Source organism: Rhinopithecus roxellana, chromosome 5, assembly GCF_007565055.1.
Source record: "Rhinopithecus roxellana isolate Shanxi Qingling chromosome 5, ASM756505v1, whole genome shotgun sequence".
NCBI lineage: Eukaryota > Metazoa > Chordata > Mammalia > Primates > Cercopithecidae > Rhinopithecus > Rhinopithecus roxellana.
This window is the reverse complement of record NC_044553.1, coordinates 109,990,743-110,012,710: the sequence shown is the minus strand read 5'-3', so window position 1 is coordinate 110,012,710 and position 21,968 is coordinate 109,990,743. Positions and strand designations below refer to the sequence as shown.

At 40.1% G+C, this 21,968-nt stretch overlaps 1 protein-coding gene across 4 annotated transcripts in view; it reads left to right on the top strand.

The window, feature by feature from the left end:
- Nucleotides 1–21,968, top strand: part of SCAPER (S-phase cyclin A associated protein in the ER) — a 587,291-nt gene that overhangs the window by 488,478 nt on the left and 76,845 nt on the right. For all 4 annotated transcript variants that reach the window (XM_030930958.1, XM_030930961.1, XM_030930960.1 and 1 more), the window contains one exon: nt 7,092–7,324. In XM_030930958.1, coding sequence (XP_030786818.1) covers nt 7,092–7,324 — 233 coding nt within the window. The remainder of the gene's footprint in view (nt 1–7,091; nt 7,325–21,968) is intronic.

Below are 21,968 nucleotides of genomic sequence, written 5' to 3'. Positions count from 1 at the left end.
CATAAACCCGGGAGGCGGAGCTTGCAGTGAGCTGAGATCCGGCCACTGTACTCCAGCCTGGGCGACAGAGCGAGACTCCATCTCAAAAAAAAAAAGAAATATTCTAAAGGAAATACCTTTCATCCATTTGAAAAGAAAGCATGGTTTTAGATTTCTGCCTGAGGAATGAGAGATTCAGAAGGACCAGAAACTACATAGCTCTCTTTCCCAGGCCAGGCTTGGTACATACCAGCACGTGGTAGTTACAAACACTGATGCATGCTGGAAAGGTAACCTTCCCCTGCTCCTCCACAGACCACCCACCCCAGAATGGAATGTGTTCCAGACTCAGGTAAGTCAGGTGTGTAATAGAGCAGAGTGGGGGAAGGGAGGAGGCTGCTTGCACACCTTGCCCAAAGGACATGCCCTTGGCCCAGCAGCTATGCTGAAAGTAAGTTCAAACTCAAGTGTTGCTCTATAAGCAGATATCAGAACTCACTCACATAAGTGTGTATTTCATGTATTAAAGGTGTCCCAAAAGAGCAGGCTGCTCACAAGTGAGCTATTTTACCTCTGGCAAGTAACAATGATAGCCAACTACATGAAAGACAGCAGGGCAGTATACTGCTTTGAATAAAATGTCATTTACAGTATAGATACCTTCTTAAAGTTTCTTTTCGTCAAATCTCATTTTTAAGACTAGAAGGTCTTTGGGAGGCTGAGGTGGGCGGATTGCTTGAGGCCAGGAGCTTGAGACAAACATGACGAAACCCCATCTCTATAGCTGGGCCTGATGGCACACACCTGTAATGCCAGCTTCTTGGGAGGCTGAAGCACGAGAATTGCTTGAACTAGGGAGGTGGAGAATACAGTGAGCAGAGATTGTACCACTTCATTCTAGCCTGGGTGACAGAGCAAGACTCTATCTTAAAAAAAAAAAAAAAAAAAAATCATTTTGTCTCACTGAAGATGAGCCCCTCCTTACCTTAATTCTGGCAGTTTTGAAATTCTTTTCTAGATGAAGCATTGGTTTTCTATTACAACATTCCTGTAAAATAACTTAAACCCAGCAAAAGAAAAATCTATACAAAGGGACAAGGAGAATTTCTGGGACCATTTGAATAAAATGTCCTCTGAGACAGACCAAAAAATATTTTACCAAAGGTTGCAAGCAAGAGAACACTATTTTTAACAATGAAAGGGCCAATCTACATGAAAAATACGAAATTTTCTACTGAAAAATTTGTTTCGGTGCTTGAACTGGATGTGAAACTCAGTGAGACTGTTGGAAAATAGAGGAGATCATGGTGAGCAAGTAGGACTGTTCCGTAGAGTAAAGGCCTTTAGACCTGGGCCTGAGATCCTAGGATTTGGCCCCACAAGCCTGACAAGGGAGATTTGCCTTCTGCGGGGCCACAAGGATTCTTTGTGTAACTGCTAGATTGTTATAGAAGTTTCTCCATTTGTGTTTACTTTATGAGCAACTGACAAAATGGTGTTTGTAAAATTAAGCACAAAGCCCCCAGTGAGGCAGAAAATCCAAAGTTGCCAGTCAGCTATAGGCAGAGAATATAAGAATAGTGTAAAACTATATATCTGATTTGCTTTACATTGAGCTTATTTTCTTGGGGCAGATGAGGAGGTAACATTTGGTCCCCAAATCCCATTTACAGTTTCTAAATAATGAGATTAGTATGTTTCACCCAGAACTATCCCAACAGCCCATAAATACATTCTTAATTTTTTTTTTTTTTTTTTTTTTTTTGAGACAGAGTCTCTCATGGTCACCCGGGCTAGAGTGCAATGGCACAATCTCGGCTCACTGCAACCTCCGCCTCTCAGATTCAAGCAGTTCTCCTGCCTCAGCCTCCCGAGTAGCTGGAATTACAGGCACCCACCACCATGCCTGGCTAATTTTTTGTATTTTTAGTAGATACAGGGTTTCACAATGTTGGCCAGGGTGGTCTTGAACTCCCGACCTCATGATCTGCTGCCTTGGCCTCCCAAAGTGCTGGGATTACAGGTGTGAGCCACCACGCCTAGCCTATATTCTTAATCTTTTGGCCAAGAGTAAAGCTCATGTGAAACCCCTAGTTTTTTAATGGAAGAGACATCAGTAAGGAAGTGTTTTAGCCCGTGACCCATTTTCACATCCTCCCCCAGACACAGCTTCTACACAACTCTCAGTAAAAGAGATGCCCAATGGGAGGGAGTCACTGTGGGGTAAGGGAAACCACATGGGCTTTAGAGTCTTAGCAGATTGGGTTCAACTCCCAGCTCTTCCATTCAGTAGTTGTACGACTTGGACACGTTGCTTGATGTCTCTGAACTTTGATTTCTAGTCTGTAAAAATTAAATGAGACAATATAAGGAAAATGATTAAGAACCTGGCCTGGTAGAAAACTTAGTAAACGTTAGTTTTCATTCTTCCCCCTCTACCCTCATAAGTGTGGCTCATATTTTAACCTTTTCTTGACCTCTTAAGGGTGTCATTTTGAGAATTAGCAGTTAACACTGATTTGTAGTAAATCCTAATTTCATAGGAAATAAAGATGATTCAGTCTGTCCCCAGATCGCAATGCCTTTTGCATTCTCATATCTGTTTTTTCTTGTTCTTCCAGAACTAGTATCACATTTTGCTACCTATAAAATGGTCACCATTTTTCTCTTTTTTTTTTTTTTTTCTGTGAGATGGAGTCTTTCTCTGTCACCAGACTGGAGTTCAGTGGCATGATGTCAGCTCAGTGTAACCACCGACTCCCAGGTTCAAGTGATTCTCTTGCCTCAGCCTCCCAAGTAGCTGGGATTACAGGCACGCACCACCAAGCCCAGCTAATTTTTGTATTTTTAGTAGAGACAGGGTTTCACCATGTTGGCCAGGATGATCTCCGTCTCCTGACCTCGTGATCCGCCCACCTCGGCCTCCCACAGTGCTGGGATTACAGGCGTGAGCCACTGTGCCCTGCCCATTTTTCTCTTTTATATTATTCCTTCTGTTTCTATAAACCAAGAAACCACATCTTGTTACAGAAATTAGAGTCTTTAGGGTCTGGACGAAAGCCTGAGGATAAGCGCAAAGCATCAGTCTGTTCCCTTGGTTATGTATGTGTTAGGTACTCAAATATTAGATGAGCAATGACATCAATTTTATTATCTCAGAAGTCTTTTTTATTTCCTATTGACTCTCAACTGTATTTTTAAAAGTCCCAGTTACTGGATTAAAAAACTTCTAGATAAATGAAAGATTGCTAAGTACAATATGCATACATAGTGTTTTATTTGAAATACTTCATGATGAAAAACAGTACAAGGTTGTTGGAGAAAAAGGAATATGAAAATTTGTGATGAATGAAGAACCCTGACATTACCTAGAAATGTATTACTCATATTCTTTCTGTAGTGTTTAAAAGAAAAAGAAAGTTGTATTTTAGAGGATTTATTGAGTTAATTTTAGAATGTGGCCAGTTGAACACATAAATTACATTCTCTCTGTCGAGAGGCCTTACTAATATTCTAGTAAATAGATGAAAGTCATAAACCCTCAAAGAAAGAGCACAGGAAGGAAAGGAAAGCAAGTTTGTTTTGGTTTTTTTTTTCCAATCTGGAAAGCACATGATTGAAAGACAGTTACCTAAATTAGCAGAACGCCAGAAGAAAATTTGTGCCACAGAATCCCAGCAGGGCTCAAGATTTAGAGTTACTGGCTCTCTCAGAAAATGAGGGCACAAGTGGGGCTGCAAAGAGGGTAATTGGTTGAAAGTCTAAATAAAAGGCAGTTTAGGTGCCCTGGATGCCTTAGAACCTACCTACTGTATGTATAGCCAAGTGACTGTCATTGCCCAACCCTCAAAAAAGACACCAGTTTCAATCAAAGTTACATAGAACATGTGGACACCAGGCACAGCCATACAAAAACAAAGTGAGAAAACCCATTCTCAGAATAGTAAGACACTAAGCCCCCTTCTCCAGTGAACCTCTGAAAATCGGCACCATGTTATACACTCCAGGTTTGTGGAGGATATAAGATTTCATTCTATATCATGAAATTAACTGTCCCGGGAGAATAGACTTATAAATATTAAAAGCTGGGATCCCCCAGCAGAAAAAAGTGTGGTCTCAACCTAATCATCCAAATTGAAACCCCTCATGCAGAAGTTTGTATTCAGCTTCTGATTGATTAGATCCAGATTGTGATACACTGATATATTCATTCATCAATCTTAAATATGAACAAAAAGCCCAAGATTAATACATATTTGAGGAAAGCCTCCAACCTGAAATACAGGAAAACCTCAAACGAAACAGAGACCATGGAAGAAACAAAAGAAAATATTTTTTAAAGTCTAATTTCACAAAGATGAGTGTTTGGTTGAATGGAGGCAGGATGGCGCACTTCCGGGTTCTTCATCACCAACTTTTCCCGCGCGCACGAAAATGCAGCCGGCGCTCCGGAAGGTGCAGACCAACCGGGCATGCGCCAGGTGACGTCAATCCGAAGAGACCAAGATTTACCTGGTCGCACCTGCGGAATGCCCCCCCGACACACCTGTGCCCCGCCTATTGTCCTCCCACTCCTAGAAGAGCCGCTCCTGGCAGACGCCCTGCACAGACTTCCCAGCCCCCCACTCTTGTCGGGACTGCAGGAACTCCGCCCGAGAGCTCACCGGGGGACTCTCTTGGCCTCCTTTGCTGGAGGCTGACAGACCTCTCCCTACCCACCTTCTTCCCTGAAGCTAGGTGACCAAAAATAAATTTGCGGTTTTGCTCCTACCCTTGCCTACTCGCTGGTTCTTTTGTGCTCGCTCTGGTGGTCTTAGAAAAACAAATCAATGAGAAGATATTGCATCCATGAAATAAAACAAGACATTACCAAAACATATAGAAAGCCAAAAAGAACTCTTGAAATTTTAAAATATAATTGATGAAAGAAAAAAAATTAGTAGGACCGGAAAATAAGTTAAGGAAGTCTCCAAAGAAGTAGGAAAAAACATAAAAAGATGAAAAGCAAGAGAAAAAATATTTTCCAAATTAGAAGCTCAGTCTAGGTTCAAAATCCATCAGAAGGCCAAGGGCAGTGGCTCATGCCTGCAATCTCAGCATTTGGGGAGGCCAAGATGGGCGAATCACCTGAAGTCGGGAGTTCCAGACTAGCCTGGTCAACATGGTGAAACCCCGTCTCTACTAAAAATACAAAAATTAGTCAGGTGTAGTGGTGCACACCTGTAATTCCAGCTACTTGGGAGGCTGAGGCAGCAGAATCGCTTGAACCCAGGAGGCAGAGGTTGCAGAGAGGTGAGATCATGCCATCGCACTCCTTTCTGGATGACAGAGTAAGACTGTGTCTCCAAAAAAACAAAACAAAAAATCCAATAGAGAAAATGGGAGAAAATTAGCAAAGAAATAATGCAAGAAATTTTCCCAGAAATGAAACATAAAACTTTCAAGTTGAAAAGACCACTGAGTTTTCACACAATAAATAAAATCTATACCAAGGCACAGGAAATCAGCCATAAGAAGATTCTGTTTCTGGAGTTTCAAAGTTCTACAGGATATGCACTGAAGTATTAGGAATTAGAGACTTCTAAACAGCCATGCTTGAAGTGGAAAACAATGGAGCAGTCCTTCAGAACTTAAAGGATATGGGTTCCAACCAAGAATCCTATATCCAGCCAAACTATAGATAAAATGTAAGGATAATAAAAGATATTTTTAAACGTGCAGAATCTCAAAATGTTTCTTCCTGTGCACTCTTTCTTAGGAAGATGATGGAACAGACCCTACACCAAAATGAGAGAATTGTATGTAAAGAAAAGGAAGACAATGTGATCCAAGAAATAAGGGCATCTAACCTAGAGCTGTGTAGTAGGCCTAGAGAGCTACCAGTCTAGGTTAGAGAAGGAGGGTGGCAGATTTCAGGAAGAATGTCTCCTTTGGAGAAGGAAAAAGAATCAGCAATCCCTGATGTAGATGAACTTGAGAGGAAATTTCATTTTGACCAGAAAGATAGACAATTAATTGATGACACATAAATAGGAAATTCAACATATAGGGAAAAATGATTATCTCAGTAAAACTAAAAATTTTGGACAAATGGGTAAATATTAAGTAGATTAGCTGTGAATGTTTGCATAGTCATAATAGAAAAAACAATAACTATTACTATGCAGTTGATAGTGCTATTTACCAGATGTTCTGATTCTTTCTCTGTTTCCAAGTACATGATAGGATGACAGTTCCTGGCTCCCTTTGTGGTTGGGTGGACTTGTGTGACTAGTTCTGGCCAATAAGTTGCTTGTTTTTTCTAAGGATCCCCTTTTGGATCCAAGTGATCATTTATTCCTCTATCTTTGGTAGAACTGATACAGATAAATAGTGAAAATGAGGCAAAGACCAGTTGTCACCAAGTAGGTACACTTGTGGAATTTAATATTTTACCAAATATTTTCCCATTCATCTTCTTAGTTGAACTTCAGAGTTGTCCTGGGAGCTAGGGAGATACAGAAAGCAAGGAACTTGTCTCAGATCATATACTGCAGAGCCATGGTCCAAGCTGCAACGTTTAACAACCACATTACTTGTAAACTATACACAAAGAGAGCTGAGTGTGACGTTATGTATAGGGAAAGAACTGCTTTGCCATTTTGTAGTAGGAAATGCAAATTTCATCCTGATAGAGGAATTCAGGTTAGATATTTTTTAATACACTGTGATAAGAAACAGTGCTATCATTTTATCAGTTTTTCTGAGTTCATTTAAATTTTTAATGTAATTTATTAAGTAAGTATTGAATACTCACTGTGTGCCTGTGCATGTTCTAAGCATTTTATATGTATTAGCTCTTTTAATAATCACAAAAATTATATGATACAGGTACTCTTGTTATCCTTGTTTTATAGATGAGAAATTGGAATTTTGAAATAGTAACCTTATCCAGGGACATCAGGTACTGAGGGTAAAGCTCAGATTTGAATTTGCAGTCTGATTTCAGAGCCAACACTTTTCAACATTTTAGATTGTCAAAATTACTTATGATTCCAGAAATGTTCTAAACTATCTCTGCCCATTTTTGGTGGTTTTATTGAAACATATTTACTGTACTTTTTTTCATCTAGGTTTATGTTCCAGATGAAAATAATACTGTTTTGGGAAGAAATACAAATAAACAAGTTTTTGAGGGCTTGACAACGGGACTTCTCAAAGTCAGTGCTGTGGTTTTGGGCTGCCTGATTGCCAGTCGACCAGATGGAAACTGCCAGCCAGCTACCCCCAAAATACCAACACAGGAAATGAAAAACAAACCCTCACAAGGTGATGCTTTTAACAATCGAGTTCAGGACCTTATCAGGTAAAATTGCTAGAGTTCTTAAAACTTTGCTCTTTGTTAAAAAACTATATTAAAATAATTTAAATCTCAAGGCCCATGTTATGGCAGTGGTTCTCACAGTGTCATTCATACATTCCTGGTAGAGAATACCAAAAATACCTTGTAAACATTTCTCAGATTTATCACCTTCACTCCATTGCTGCTATTAATACTTGAGCTATTCAGGCTCTTTTGCAGCAGCAGACAGCATGTCTGTCTGTCTCACCCCCACCTTTTAAAAATAAGTTCTTTTTCCTAATTATAAAAGGAATACATGCTCAATGATAAACACAATTTGGAAAACACAGAAGAGCACAATGGATTTTTTAAAGCAGTTTTGTAGAGAGAAAGAAAATTCTTTTAATGAAAAGCAGTATAAGTAGAGCTCAGGTATCATTCTTGGTTGTTTTTTTGTTTTTGTTTTTGTTTTCTATCACCCAGTCTGGAGTGCAGTGGCGCAACCTCGGCTCACGGCAACTTCCGCCTCCTGGGTTCAAGCAATTCTCCTGCCTCAGCCTCCTGAGTAGCTGGGATTACAGGCACTTGCCACCATGCCTGGCTAATTTTTGTATTCTTAGTAGGGATAAGGTTTCACCATGTTTGCCAGGCTGGTCTCAAACTCCTGACCGCAAATGACCCACCTGCCTCAGTCTCCCAAAGTGCTGGGATTACAGGTGTGAGTCACCACACCTGGCTTTTCTTGATATTTAGATATGTGATGTTAGAATGTGTTCCGTTAGAGCTTTTACAACTTTCTTGATGTCAGCTCTCTCCAACTGAAGGAATTTCTGAGAACTCCCCTATCTCAGTTCATCTCTGATTCGATTCAGACTTGAAACAGCAATAATAGCTACCATGTACAGAGTACCCATTATAGTACAATACCTTATACCTAGTAGGGTTAACCTTATAGGGTTATACCTACAGTATAGTATAGTCACCCTAGAAGGTTCCTGTAAGTGTAAGGTAATTATAGTAGAGGCTTTGCAGCCCCGTAAATGTAGGATTTCTAACCCAAACTTTGTAGGTGATGAAATCGCTCAGAGATGTTCAGTGTTTAGCCCAAGGTTATGTAATAAATAAGATTAAAAGTAGGTAGGAGAACTGAGACTGGAACTCTTGTCTAGCTGGACTCCCAACACCTGTATGCTTTCCACTACACAGATGTGGCAATTTGTGACACCTGTTCAAGGTCAGCGCTGTTTCCTTCTAAGGTCACCTTCTCTCCAGGGAAATTTACTCCTGCTTTGGCATCTGAACTCATTTACCCTCGTTAATTTTTTATTTCCCAACAGAGTTTCATCTGGTGTTAATCAATTACCTGTTCCGCCTATCAGCACCTCTTCTGTGTTCTGCACTGATCTCTGGCTCCCCAAATCCATGCAATTTGTTGCTCTCTGAAGCTTATGGTTGCTTAACAGAAGAACAAGAATGCACTCCTCTGTATTTGCTTCTTTCACAGTTCATAAATTTCTTCTGCTTTCTTGTAGTGCTTTCTTGGGAACAGTTGTTTCATTCAGTAGCTTCCTTACCCTTGATTACTTTGTTCACTTACCCCTTCTATCTGCCTGTCCTCTTTCCTCAAGTATATTTATTGCTGGAGAGCACCAGGCCCTTTGGGCCACAACCATTTATCTTACAGCACTTGACTTTTAGCCTCCCTGGCCTTTCTCTCTCAGTTGCTTGATCCCATTCAATTCCCCATGTCCTTTTGGTCATTGTAGAGCTTTGCCCTCTCTGCTGACGAATGTCATTCTGTCCCTGCATTCTCCCTTGGGCTACCCTGTGATGCAGCAACCCTACATTCTTGTCATCCAGACAACTTAGCCACATGCCTCAGCTGTGATGAAGCAGAAGACCCATTCAAATGCTTCATTACAATTCCAGTGGGCTTTCCAGGGGGAAGTACATACTTTTTCACATATATTATTATAAATACCAAATCATTCTTTTTATACCTTCCTTTAGGAGGTATTTTTCCCCTAATACCTTCCTCCTTTAGGAAGGAGCAATGGTAATCTGCCAAACCAAATAACTCATGTGACTTAAAAAGGATGATTGACAACCATACTGCTTCAAAAAATACCATGCCAGTCTTTCTCTGATTTGAACCACTGTTGTTGAATACTGTTTTCTTACAGATAATGCATTGTTAGTTGGCTTGGTGAAGACTGTGTGTAAAACCGCAAACCATATTTCACATCTGCCTAGTGTAGCAAACAAAGCAATTTTTTTTGTTGTTAATCATTTTCATATTTGCCTTCTCACCTTCCCAGATATGAACTGACAGGAAGTCTCACTCCACTCCCTGTTACAATCAGGACATTTTTGTCAGTTGTGAAGTTGAGTAGAAAGGGCTCCAGTACAGTCGTTGGAGCTGTTCTCTGGCTGTATCCCTGAAGTAGAGCAGGAGCAGATTCTGACATCTATCCCTTCCTTCCCCTTATCTGGCATAGAAGAGGTAGGAAGATATCTAAGAGACATGAGATCATTACAGTATTTATTCTTACTATTTTATTTTTTTCAGTCAAGTTTCTGCATCTAAGCCATTCTTGGAAATATTTTTCAATTCAAAGTATGGTCACCCATACTAATTTTGTGCCAGACACTGTAGAAGGCCATGTCAAAAATTTAAAAAGATTTTTACAGCATATCCAACTAATTTTATTTTACTATTAAATATCTGAATTTCTTTCATTTTTAATTTTTTTTTAATTGGCACATTGTAACTGTATTAGTCCGTTTTTACACTACCGTTAAAGACATACCCAAGACTGAGAAGAAAAGAGGGTTCCACATGGCTGGGGAGGCCTCACAATCATGGCAGAACACAAGGAGGAGTAAGTCATGTCTTACATGGATGGTGGCAGGCAAAGAGAGAGCTTGTGCAGAGGAACTCCTCTTTGTAAAACCATCAGATCTTTTGAGACTCATTCACTATCACGAGAACAGCATGGGAAAGACCGGCCCCCACAATTCAGTTACCTCCCACCAGGTCCCTCCCAAAGCTCATGGGAATTCAAGATGAGGTTTGGGTGGGGATGCAGCCAAACCATATCATTCCACCACAGCCCCTCCCAAATCTCATATCCTCACATTTCAAAACCAATCATGCCTTCCCAACAGTCCCCCAATGTCTTAACTCATTTCAGCATTAACTCCGAAGTCCGTAGTACAACGTCTCATCTGAGACAAGGCAAGTTCCTTCTGCCTATGAGCCTGTAAAATCCATAGCAAGTTAGTTACTTCTTAGATACAATTGGAGTACAGGCATTGGGCAAATATACCCATTCCAAATAGGGGAAATTGGCCAAAACAAAGGGGCTACAGGCCCCATGCAAGTCCAAAATCTAACAGGGCCGTCAGATCTTAAAGCTCCAAAATGATCTCTTTTGACTCCATGTCTCACATCCAGGTCACGCTGTTGCAAGAGGTGAGTTCCCATCATGTTGGGCGGCTCTGCCTGTGTGGCTTTGCAGGGTATAGCCCCTCTCTTGACGGCTTTCATAGGCTGGCATTGAGTGTCTGCAGTTTTTCCAGGCACGTGGTGCAAGCTGTCAGTGGATCTACCATTCTGGGGTCTGGAGGATGGTGGCCCTTTTCTTACAGCTTCACTATGTGGTGCCACAGTAGGGACTCTGTGTGGGGGCTCTGACCCCACATTTCCCTTCCACACTGTGCTAGCAGAGGTTCTCCATGTTGGCCCCTCCCCTGCCGCAAACTGGGCACCCAGGCATTTCCATACATCCTGTGAAATCTAGGCAGAGGTTCCCAAACTTCAATTCTTGGCTTCGGTGCACCTGCAGGCTCAACACCACATGGAAGCTGCCAAGGCTTGGGGCTTCCACCCTCTGAAGCAACAGCCCAAGCTGTATCTTGGCCCCTTTAGCCATGCCCAGAGTGGGTGGAAGTCAGGGTACCAAGTCCCTAGGCTGCACAGAGCAGGGGGGTCCTGGGCCTGCCCCACTAAACCATATTTTCCTCCTAGGCCTCCAGGCCTGTGATGGGAAGGGGTGCCATGAAGACCTCTGACATGCGCTGGAGACATTTTCCCCATTGTCTTGGGGATTAACATTCAGTTCCTTGTTACATATGCAAATTTCTGCAGTTGGCTTGACTATCTCCTCAGAAAATGGGATTTTCTTTTCTATCGCATAGTCAGGCTGCAAATTTTCCAAACTTTTATGCTCTGTTTCCCTTTTAAAATTGAATGCTTTTAACAGCACCCAAGTCACCTCTTGAATGCTTTGCTGCTTAGAAATTTCTTCTGCCAGATACCCTAAATCATCTCCCTCAAGTTCAAAGTTCCACAAATCTCTAAGGTGGGGGAAAAATGCCACCAATCTCTTTGCAAGAGTCACCTTTGCTCCAGTTCCCAACAGTTTCCTCATCGCCATCTGAGACCAGCTCAGCCTGGATTTCATTGTCCTTATCATTATCAGCATTTTTGGTCAAAGCCATTCAACAAGTCTCTTAAGTTCCAAACTTTCCCACATTTTCCTGTCTTCTTCTGAGCCCTCCAGACTGTTCCAACCTCTGCCTGTTACCCATTTCCAAAGTCACTTCCAACATTTTCAGGTATCTTTTTAGCAGAGCCTCACTCTACTGGTACCAATTTACTGTATTAGTCCGTTTTTACCCTGCTGATAAAGACATAACCAAGACTGGAAAGAAAAAGAGGTTTAACGGATTTACATTTCCACATGGCTGGGGAGGCCTCACAATCATGGTGGAAGGCAAGGAGGAGCAAGTCGCAACTTACGTGGATGGTGGCAGGCAAAGAGAGTTTGTGCAAGTGAACTCATTTTTATAAAAAACCATCAGATGTTATGAGACTTATTCACTATCCTGAGAACAGCACGGGAAAGACCTGTCCCCATGATTCAAGTGCTCCCACCAGGTCCTTCCCACAATACATGGGAATTCAAGATGAGATTTGGGTAGGGACACTGCCAGACCATATCAGTAACTGTACAAACTTACTGAGTACATTTTGATGTTTTTATATGTGTATATTATATAATGATCTAATCAGGATATCTGTTGTGTTCATAACCTCATACATTTGTCATTTGTTTGTGGTAAGAACGTTCAGAGGCCTTTCTTCTAGGGATTTTGTAATATATAACACTTTACTGTTAACCATAGTCATTCTACTATGCAATAGAACACCAAAATTTATTCCTCCTATCTAATTGTAGCCTTGTACCCATTGACCAACCTCTCTTCCTCCTCCCTTCTTCCCCCACCCCCTCCTCAGCCTCTGGTAACCACTGGTGTACTCTTTGCTTCTGTGATACCAACCTGAACTTCTCTTTTTAGATTACACACTTGAGTGAGATCGTGCAATATTTGTCCTTTTGTGCCTGGCTTATTTCACTTAACATAAAAACCTCCAGGTCCATCCATGTTGTAAAAAAGAAAGATTGCATTCTTTTTTATGGCTAAATAGTATTCCATTATGTATGTATACCACACTTTATCCTTTAATCCACTGAAGAACACTTAGGTCAACTCTGTATCTTGACTATTATGAATAGTGCTACAATAAACATGGGAGTGTAGATACCTCTTTGACATGCTGATTTCATTTCTTTGAATTTATAGCCAACAGTGGTATTGCTGGATCATACAGCAATTCTATTTCCAGACTTTTTATATGATGGCTATACTAGTTTACAATCCCACCAACAGTGTTTAAGTGTTTCCTTTTCTCTACATCCTCACCAATGTTTGTTTTGTCTTTTTTGTTTTGTTTTTTTTTTTTTTTGAGACACTGTTGCCCAGGCTGGAGTGCAGTGGCACAATTATGGCTCACTGCAGCTCAACCCCCCAGGGTCAAGTAATCCTCCCAAATCAGTCTCTCAAGTAGATGGGACTACAGGTGCAAACAACCACACCCAGCTAATTTTTTTTTTTTTTTTTTTTTTTTTTTTTTTTTGAGATGGAGTTTTGCTCATGTTACCCAGGCTGGAGTGCAGTGGTGCAATCTCGGCTCACTGCAACCTCTGCCACCCAGGTTCAAGTGATTCCCCTGCCTCAGGCTCCCAAATAGCTGGGCTTACAGGTGCTTGGTACCACGCCTGGCTAATTTTTGTATTTTTAGTACAGACGGGATTTCACCATGTTGGCCAGGCTGCTCTTAAACTCCTGACCTCAGGTGATCCACCAACTAATTTTTTAATTTTTTTTTATAGAGACAAGTCTCACTATGTTGTCCAGGCTGGTTGTGAATTCCTGGACTCAAGCAGTCCTCCCACCTCAGCCTCCCAAAGTGCTAGGATTACAAGGAGGTGTGACTGTACCCAGCATCTTATTTTGTCTTTTTGATAATAACTATTCTAACTGGAGTGGACTGGTATCTCATTGTGGTTCTAATTTGCATTTCCTTGATGATTAGTGATGTTGAGCATTTTTTCACATACCTGTTGGCCATTTGTATGTCTTCTGAGAAAAGTCTATTAAGATCTTTTGTCCATTTTTGAATTGGGTTGTTTAGTTTTTTACTGTTGAGTTATTTAAGTTTTGCATATATTCTAGATATTAACCCATTATCAGATGTATAGTTTGCAGATATTTTCTCCCATTCTGCAGGTTGTCTCTTCACTCTGTTAGTTAACTTTGCTGTGTAAAATCTTTTTAGTTTGATATAATCCCCTTTGTCTATTTTTGGTATGTTAATTGTGGTTTTGAGATCTTGTTTTTAAAATCCTTGCCTGACTCAATCTTGTGAAACATTTCCTCTGTGTTTTCTTCTAGTACATTCATAGTTTCAGGTTTTACATTGACATTTTTAAGTTATTTTGAGTTGGTTTTTGTATTGGTGAGAAGTAGGGTTCTAGTCTCATTCTTCCGCATGTAGATACCCAATTATCCCAGCACAATTTATTGAAGAGACTCTCATTTCCCCATTGCATGTTCTTGGCAGCTTTACCAAAAATAAGTTGGTTGTCAGTGCATGCATTTATTTCTGTACTCTTTATTTTGTTCCACTGGTCTATGTATCTGTTGTTATGCAAGTACCATGGTGTTTTGGGAACATAGTTTTGTAGTAAATTTTGAAGTCAATTAATATGATGCCTCCAGCTTTGTTCTTTTTGCTCAGGATTGCTTTGGCTATTCAGGCTCTGTTTTGTTTTGGTTCCCTATGAATTTTAGGATTGTTTTTGTTTCTGTGAAGAATGTCATTGGTATTCCAGTAGAGATTGCATTAAATCTGTAGATTGCTTTGGGTAATATGGCCATTTTAACAGTATTAATTATTCTAATCCATGAACACAGGATTATTTTTCCATTTATTGGTGTCCTCTATTTCTTTTTATTAAAAAAAAATTCTTTTCATAGTTTACAATGTAGAGATCTTTTATCTTGTTAAGTTTATTCCTAGGTATCTTATTTTTATTATTACTATTGTGAATGGAATTGCTCTCTTGATTCTTTTTCAGGTCATTCACTATTAATGTATGGAAATACCACTGATTTTTGTATGTTGATTTTTGTATCCTGCTAATTTGCTGAATTCATTTATTCAAAGAGTTTTTTGGTGGAGTGTTTAGGATTTTCTGTATGTAAGATCATGTGCCAGGCATAGTGGTATGCATCTGTAGTCCCAGCTACTCAGGAGCTCAGGAGACTAAAGCAAGAAAGAGGATCTTGAACCTAGGAGTTTGAGATCAGCCTAGGCAACATAGACACCATCTCTGGGAAAAAAGAAAAAAAAAAGGAAAAAACATGTGTGAACAGGGACATACTGACTTCCTTCTTTCCCATTTGGATGCCTTTTATTTCTTTCTCTTGACTAATTGTTCTTGCTAAGACTTCCAGTACTGTGTTGAATAGAGGGGTGAATGTGGGTCTCCTTGTCTCGTTTCTAATCTTATGACATTAGCTACGGGTTTGTCTTAAGTGACTTATGTTGTGTTGAGGTATGTTCCTTGTATACTGAATTTGTTGAGAGTTTTTTCAATGAAGGAATGTTGAGTTTTGTCATATTGTTTTTCTGTGTCTCTTGAAATGATCATAGGGTTTTTGTCTTTCTTTCTGTTAATGTGGTGTGTCATATTTATTGATTTCCATATGTTAAGCCATCCTTGCATCCCTGGGATGAGTCCCACTAATCACAGTGAATGATCTTTTTAATGTGCTATTGAAGTTAGTTTGTTAGTATCTTGTTGAGAATTTTTGCATCTGTGTTCATCAAGTATATTGGCTTGTAATTTTCTTGTGTTATATGTTTCTCTGGTTTTGAAATCAGAGAAATGCTGGCCTCATAAAGTAAGTTCCTTCCTCTTTAATTTTGAGAGGTTTAGTTTGAGAATTCGTATTAGTTCTTTTTTTTTTTTTTTTTTTTTTTTTTTTGAGACAGAGTTTTGCTCTTGTTGCCCAGGCTGGAGTGCAATGGCGCAATCTCGGCTCACCACAACCTCCACCTCCCAGGTTCAAGCGATTCTCCTGCCTCAGCCTCTCGAGTAGCTGGGACTACAGGCATGCACCACCACACCAGGCTAATTTTGTATTTTTAATAGAGATGGGTTTTCTCCACGTTGGTCAGTCTGGTCTTGAACTCCTGACCTCAGGTGATCCACCTGCCTCAGCCTGCCAAAGTTCTGGGATTACAAGCATGAGCCACCGCACCCGGCCGATAATTAGTATTAGTTCTCTAAATATTTGGCAGAATTCAGCAGTGAAAACTTCAAGATCCTGGTTGGTTGGTTTGTTTGTTTGCTTTTGATACAGAGTTTCATTCTTATTGCCCAGGCTGGAGTGCAATGGCACGATCTCAGCTCACCACAACCTCCACCTCCTGGGTTCAAGCAATTCTCCTGCCTCAGCCTCCCAAGTAGCTGAGATTACAGGCATGCACCACCAGGCCCGGCTGATTTTGTATTTTTTGTAGAAATGGGGTTTCTCCATGTTTGTCAGGCTGGTCGCGAACTCCCATCCTCAGTTGATCCGCCGGCCTCAGCCTCCCAAAGTGCTGTGATTCCAGGTGTAAGCCACCACGCCCAGCCCTGGGCTTTTCTTTGATGGATGATTTTTTTATGACTGATTTCATTTCCTCCCTCATTCTTGGTCTGCTTAGATTTTCTTTTTATAGTTTATATCTTGGTATGTTGCATGTGTGCAGGAATTTATTCATTCTGTTATCAAACGTGTTGGTATATAGTTGTGCATAATAGTCTCTTATGATCCTTTGTATTTCTGTGGTATCAATGATTATGTGTCCTTTTTCATTTCTGATTTTGTGTTTTCTCTCTTTTATTCTTAGTCTAGCTAAAAGTTTCTCAGTTTTATCTTTTTTTTTTTATTTTAAAATGAGCTTTATTTTCAAAAACAATTTTAGATTTACAAAAAAATTGAAAAGATAGTTCAGAGAGTTTTCATACACTCCACACTGTTTCCCCTATTGTTATCTTTCATTAGGATATATTTGCCATGATTAATGAACCAATATACACCTATGGTTTGTTTATATTTTTGAAATTTTCAATTAGTGTCTTATTGAAATTTTCAATTAGTGTCAATTAGTGTTCCAGGCTACCATCCAATCCAGAACACCACATTACATTTAGTAATCATGTTTCTATCACTTTTTTTTTTTTTTTTTAATTTTAAGTTCTAGGGTACATGTGCATAACGTGCAGGTTTGTTACATATGTAAACTTATGCCATGTTGGTGTGCTGCACCCATCAACTCGTCAGCACCCATCAATTCATCATTTATATCATGTATAACTCCCCAATGCAATCCCTCCCTCCTCCCCCCTCCCCATAATAGGCCCCAGTGCATGATGTTCCCCTTCCCGAGTCCAAGTGATCTCATTGTTCAGTTCCCACCTATGAGTGAGAACATGCGGTGTTTGGTTTTCTGTTCTTGTGATAGTTTGCTAAGAATGATGGTTTCCAGCTGCATCCATGTCCCTACAAAGGACGCAAACTCATCCTTTTTTATGGCTGCATAGTATTCCATGGTGTATATGTGCCACATTTTCTTAATCCAGTCTGTCACAGATGGACATTTGGGTTGATTCCAAGTCTTTGCTATTGTGAATAGTGCCGCAATAAACATACGTGTGCATGTATCCTTGTAGTAGAATAATTTATAATCCTTTGGGTATATACCCAGTAGTGGGATGGCTGGGTCATATGGTACATCTAGTTCTATCCTTGAGGAATTGCCATACTGTTTTCCATAATGGTTGAACTAGTTTACAATCCCACCAACAGTGTAAAAGTGTTCCTATTTCTCCACATCCTCTCCAACACCTGTTGTTTCCTGACTTCTTAATGATTGCCATTCTAACTGGTGTGAGATGGTATCTCATTGTGGTTTTGATTTGCATTTCTCTGATGGCGAGTGATGATGAGCATTTTTTCATGTGTCTGTTGGCTGTATGAATATCTTCTTTTGAGAAATGTCTGTTCATATCCTTTCGCCACTTTTTGATGGGGTTGTTTGTTTTTTTCTCGTATATTTGTTTGAGTTCTTTGTAGATTCTGGATATTAGCCCTTTGTCAGATGAGTAGGTTGCAAAGATTTTCTCCCATTCTGTAGGTTGCCTGTTCACTCTGATGGTAGTTTCTTTTGCTGTGCAGAAGCTCTTTAGTTTAATTAGATCCCATTTGTCAATTTTGGCTTTTGCTGCTGTTGCTTTTGGTGTTTTAGACATGAAGTCCTTGCCCATGCCTATGTCCTGAATGGTACTACCTAGATTTTCTTCTAGGGTTTTTATGGTATTAGGTCTAACATTTAAGTCTCTAATCCATCTTGAAGTAATCTTCGTATAAGGGGTAAGGAAAGGATCCAGTTTCAGCTTTCTACTTATGGCTAGCCAATTTTCCCAGCACCATTTATTAAATAGGGAATCCTTTCCCCATTTCTTGTTTCTCTCAGGTTTGTCAAAGATCAGATGGCTGTAGATGTGTGGTATTATTTCTGAGGACTCTGTTCTGTTCCATTGGTCTATATCTCTGTTTTGGTACCAGTACCATGCTGTTTTGGTTACTGTAGCCTTGTAGTATAGTTTGAAGTCAGGTAGCGTGACGCCTCCAGCTTTGTCCTTTTGACTTAGGATTGTCTTGGCAATGCGGGCTCTTTTTTGGTTCCATATGAACTTTAAAGCAGTTTTTTCCAATTCTGTGAAGAAACTCATTGGTAGCTTGATGGGGATGGCATTGAATCTATAAATAACCTTGGGGAGTATGGCCATTTTCACGATATTGATTCTTCCTATCCATGAGCATGGTATGTTCTTCCATTTGTTTGTGTCCTCTTTGATTTCACTGAGCAGTGGTTTGTAGTTCTCCTTGAAGAGGTCCTTTACATCCCTTGTAAGCTGGATTCCTAGGTATTTCATTCTCTTTGAAGCAATTGTGAATGGAAGTTCATTCCTGATTTGGCTCTCTGCTTGTCTGTTGCTGGTGTATAAGAATGCTTGTGATTTTTGCACATTAATTTTGTATCCTGAGACTTTGCTGAAGTTGCTTATCAGCTTAAGGAGATTTTGGGCTGAGACGATGGGGTTTTCTAAATATACAATCATGTCATCTGCAAACAGGGACAATTTGACTTCTTCTTTTCCTAACTGGATACCCTTGATTTCTTTCTCTTGCCTGATTGCCCTTGCCAGAACTTCCAACACTATGTTGAATAGGAGTGGTGAGAGAGGGCATCCCTGTCTTGTGCCAGTTTTCAGAGGGAATTTTTCCAGTTTTTGCCCATTCAGTATGATATTAGCTGTGGGTTTGTCATAAATAGCTCTTATTATTTTGAGGTACGTTCCATCAGTACCGAATTTATTGAGAGTTTTTAGCATGAAGGGCTGTTGAATTTTGTCAAAAGCCTTTTCTGCATCTATTGAGACAATCATGTGGTCCTTGTCTTTGGTTCTGTTTATATGCTGGATTACGTTTATTGATTTGCGAATGTTGAACCAGCCTTGCATCCCAGGGATGAAGCCCACTTGATCATGGTGGATAAGCTTTTTGATGTGCTGCTGAATCCGGTTTGCCAGTATTTTATTGAGAATTTTTGCATCGATGTTCATCAGGGATATTGGTCTAAAATTCTCTTTTTTTGTTGTGTCTCTGCCAGGCTTTGGTATCAGGATGATGTTGGCTTCATAAAATGAGTTAGGGAGGATTCCCTCTTTTTCTATTGATTGGAATAGTTTCAGAAGGAATGGTACCAGCTCCTCCTTGTACTTCTGGTAGAATTCAGCTGTGAATCCATCTGGTCCTGGACTTTTTTTTGGTGGGTAGGCTATTAATTGTTGCCTCAATTTCAGAGCCTGCTATTGGTCTATTCAGGGATTCAACTTCCTCCTGGTTTAGCCTTGGGAGAGTGTAAGTGTCCAGGAAATTATCCATTTCTTCTAGATTTTCTAGTTGATTTGCGTAGAGGCGTTTATAGTATTCTCTGATGGTAGTTTGTATTTCTGTGGGGTCAGTGGTGATATCCCCTTTATCATTTTTTATTGCATCTATTTGATTCCTCTCTCTTTTCTTCTTTATTAGCCTTGCTAGCGGTCTGTCAATTTTGTTGGTCTTTTCAAAAAACCAACTCCTGGATTCATTGATTTTTTGGAGGGTTTTTTGTGTCTCTATCTCCTTCAGTTCGGCTCTGATCTTAGTTATTTCTTGCCTTCTGCTAGCTTTTGAATGTGTTTGCTCTTGCCTCTCTAGTGCTTTTAATTGTGATGTTAGAGTGTCAATTTTAGATCTTTCCTGCTTTCTCTTGTGGGTATTTAGTGCTATAAATTTCCCTCTACACACTGCTTTAAATGTGTCCCAGAGATTCTGGTATGTTGTATCTTTGTTCTCATTGGTTTCAAAGAACATCTTTATTTCCGCTTTCATTTTGTTATGTACCCAGTAGTCATTCAGGAGCAGGTTGTTCCGTTTCCATGTAGTTGAGCGGTTTTGATTGAGTTTCTTAGTCCTGAGTTCTAGTTTGATTGCACTGTGGTCTGAGAGACAGTTTGTTATAATTTCTGTTCTTTTACATTTGCTGAGGAGTGCTTTACTTCCAATTATGTGGTCAATTTTGGAATAAGTGCGATGTGGTGCTGAGAAGAATGTATATTCTGTTGATTTGGGGTGGAGAGTTCTATAGATGTCTATTAGGTCCGCTTGGTGCAGAGATGAGTTCAATTCCTGGATATCCTTGTTAACTTTCTGTCTCGTTGATCTGTCTAATGTTGACAGTGGAGTGTTGAAGTCTCCCATTATTATTGTATGGGAGTCTAAGTCTCTTTGTAAGTCTCTAAGGACTTGCTTTATGAATCTGGGTGCTCCTGTATTGGGTGCATATATATTTAGGAGAGTTAGCTCTTCCTGTTGAATTGATCCCTTTACCATTATGTAATGGCCTTCTTTGTCTCTTTTGATCTTTGATGGTTTAAAGTCTGTTTTATCAGAGACAAGGATTGCAACCCCTGCTTTTTTTTGTTCTCCATTTGCTTGGTAGATCTTCCTCCATCCCTTTATTTTGAGCCTATGTATGTCTCTGCATGTGAGATGGGTCTCCTGAATACAGCAGACTGATGGGTCTTGACTCTTTATCCAGTTTGCCAGTCTGTGTCTTTTAATTGGAGCATTTAGTCCATTAACATTTAAGGTTAATATTGTTATGTGTGAACTTGATCCTGCCATTATGATATTAACTGGTTATTTTGCTCGTTAGTTGATGCAGTTCCTTCCTAGCCTCGATGGTCTTTCCATTTTGGCATGTTTTTGCAATGGCTGGTACCGGTTGTTCCTTTCCATGTTTAGGGCTTCCTTCAGGGTCTCTTGTAAGGCAGGCCTGGTGGTGACAAAATCTCTAAGCATTTGCTTATCTGTAACGGATTTTATTTCTCCTTCACTTATGAAACTTAGTTTCATTAGCTGGATATGAAATCCTGGGTTTAAAATTCTTTTCTTGAAGAACGTTGAATATTGGCCCCCACTCTCTTCTGGCTTGTAGAGTTTCTGCCGAGAGATCTGCTGTTAGTCTGATGGGCTTCCCTTTGTGGGTAACCCGACCTTTCTCTCTGGCTGCCCTTAAGATTTTTTCCTTCATTTCAACTTTGGTGAATCTGGCAATTATGTGTCTTGGAGTTGCTCTTCTGGAGGAGTATCTTTGTGGCGTTCTCTGTATTTCCTGAATTTGAATGTTGGCCTGCCCTACTAGGTTGGGGAAGTTCTCCTGGATGATATCCTGAAGAGTGTTTTCCAACTTAGTTCCATTTTCCCCCTCACTTTCAGGCACACCAATCAGACGTAGATTTGGTCTTTTTACGTAATCCCATACTTCTTGCAGGCTTTGTTCATTTCTTTTTCTTCTTTTTTCTTTTGGTTTCTCTTCTCGCTTCATTTCATTCATTTGATCTTCAATCGCTGATACTCTTTCTTCCAGTTGATCGAGTCGGTTACTGAAGCTTGTGCATTTGTCACGTATTTCTCGTGTCATGGTTTTCATCTCTGTCATTTCGTTTATGATCTTCTCTGCATTAATTAGTCTAGCTGTCAATTCTTCCACTCTTTTTTCAAGATTTTTAGTTTCTTTGCGCTGGGTACGTAATTCCTCCTTTAGCTCTGAGAAGTTTGATGGACTGAAGCCTTCTTCTCTCCTCTCGTCAAAGTC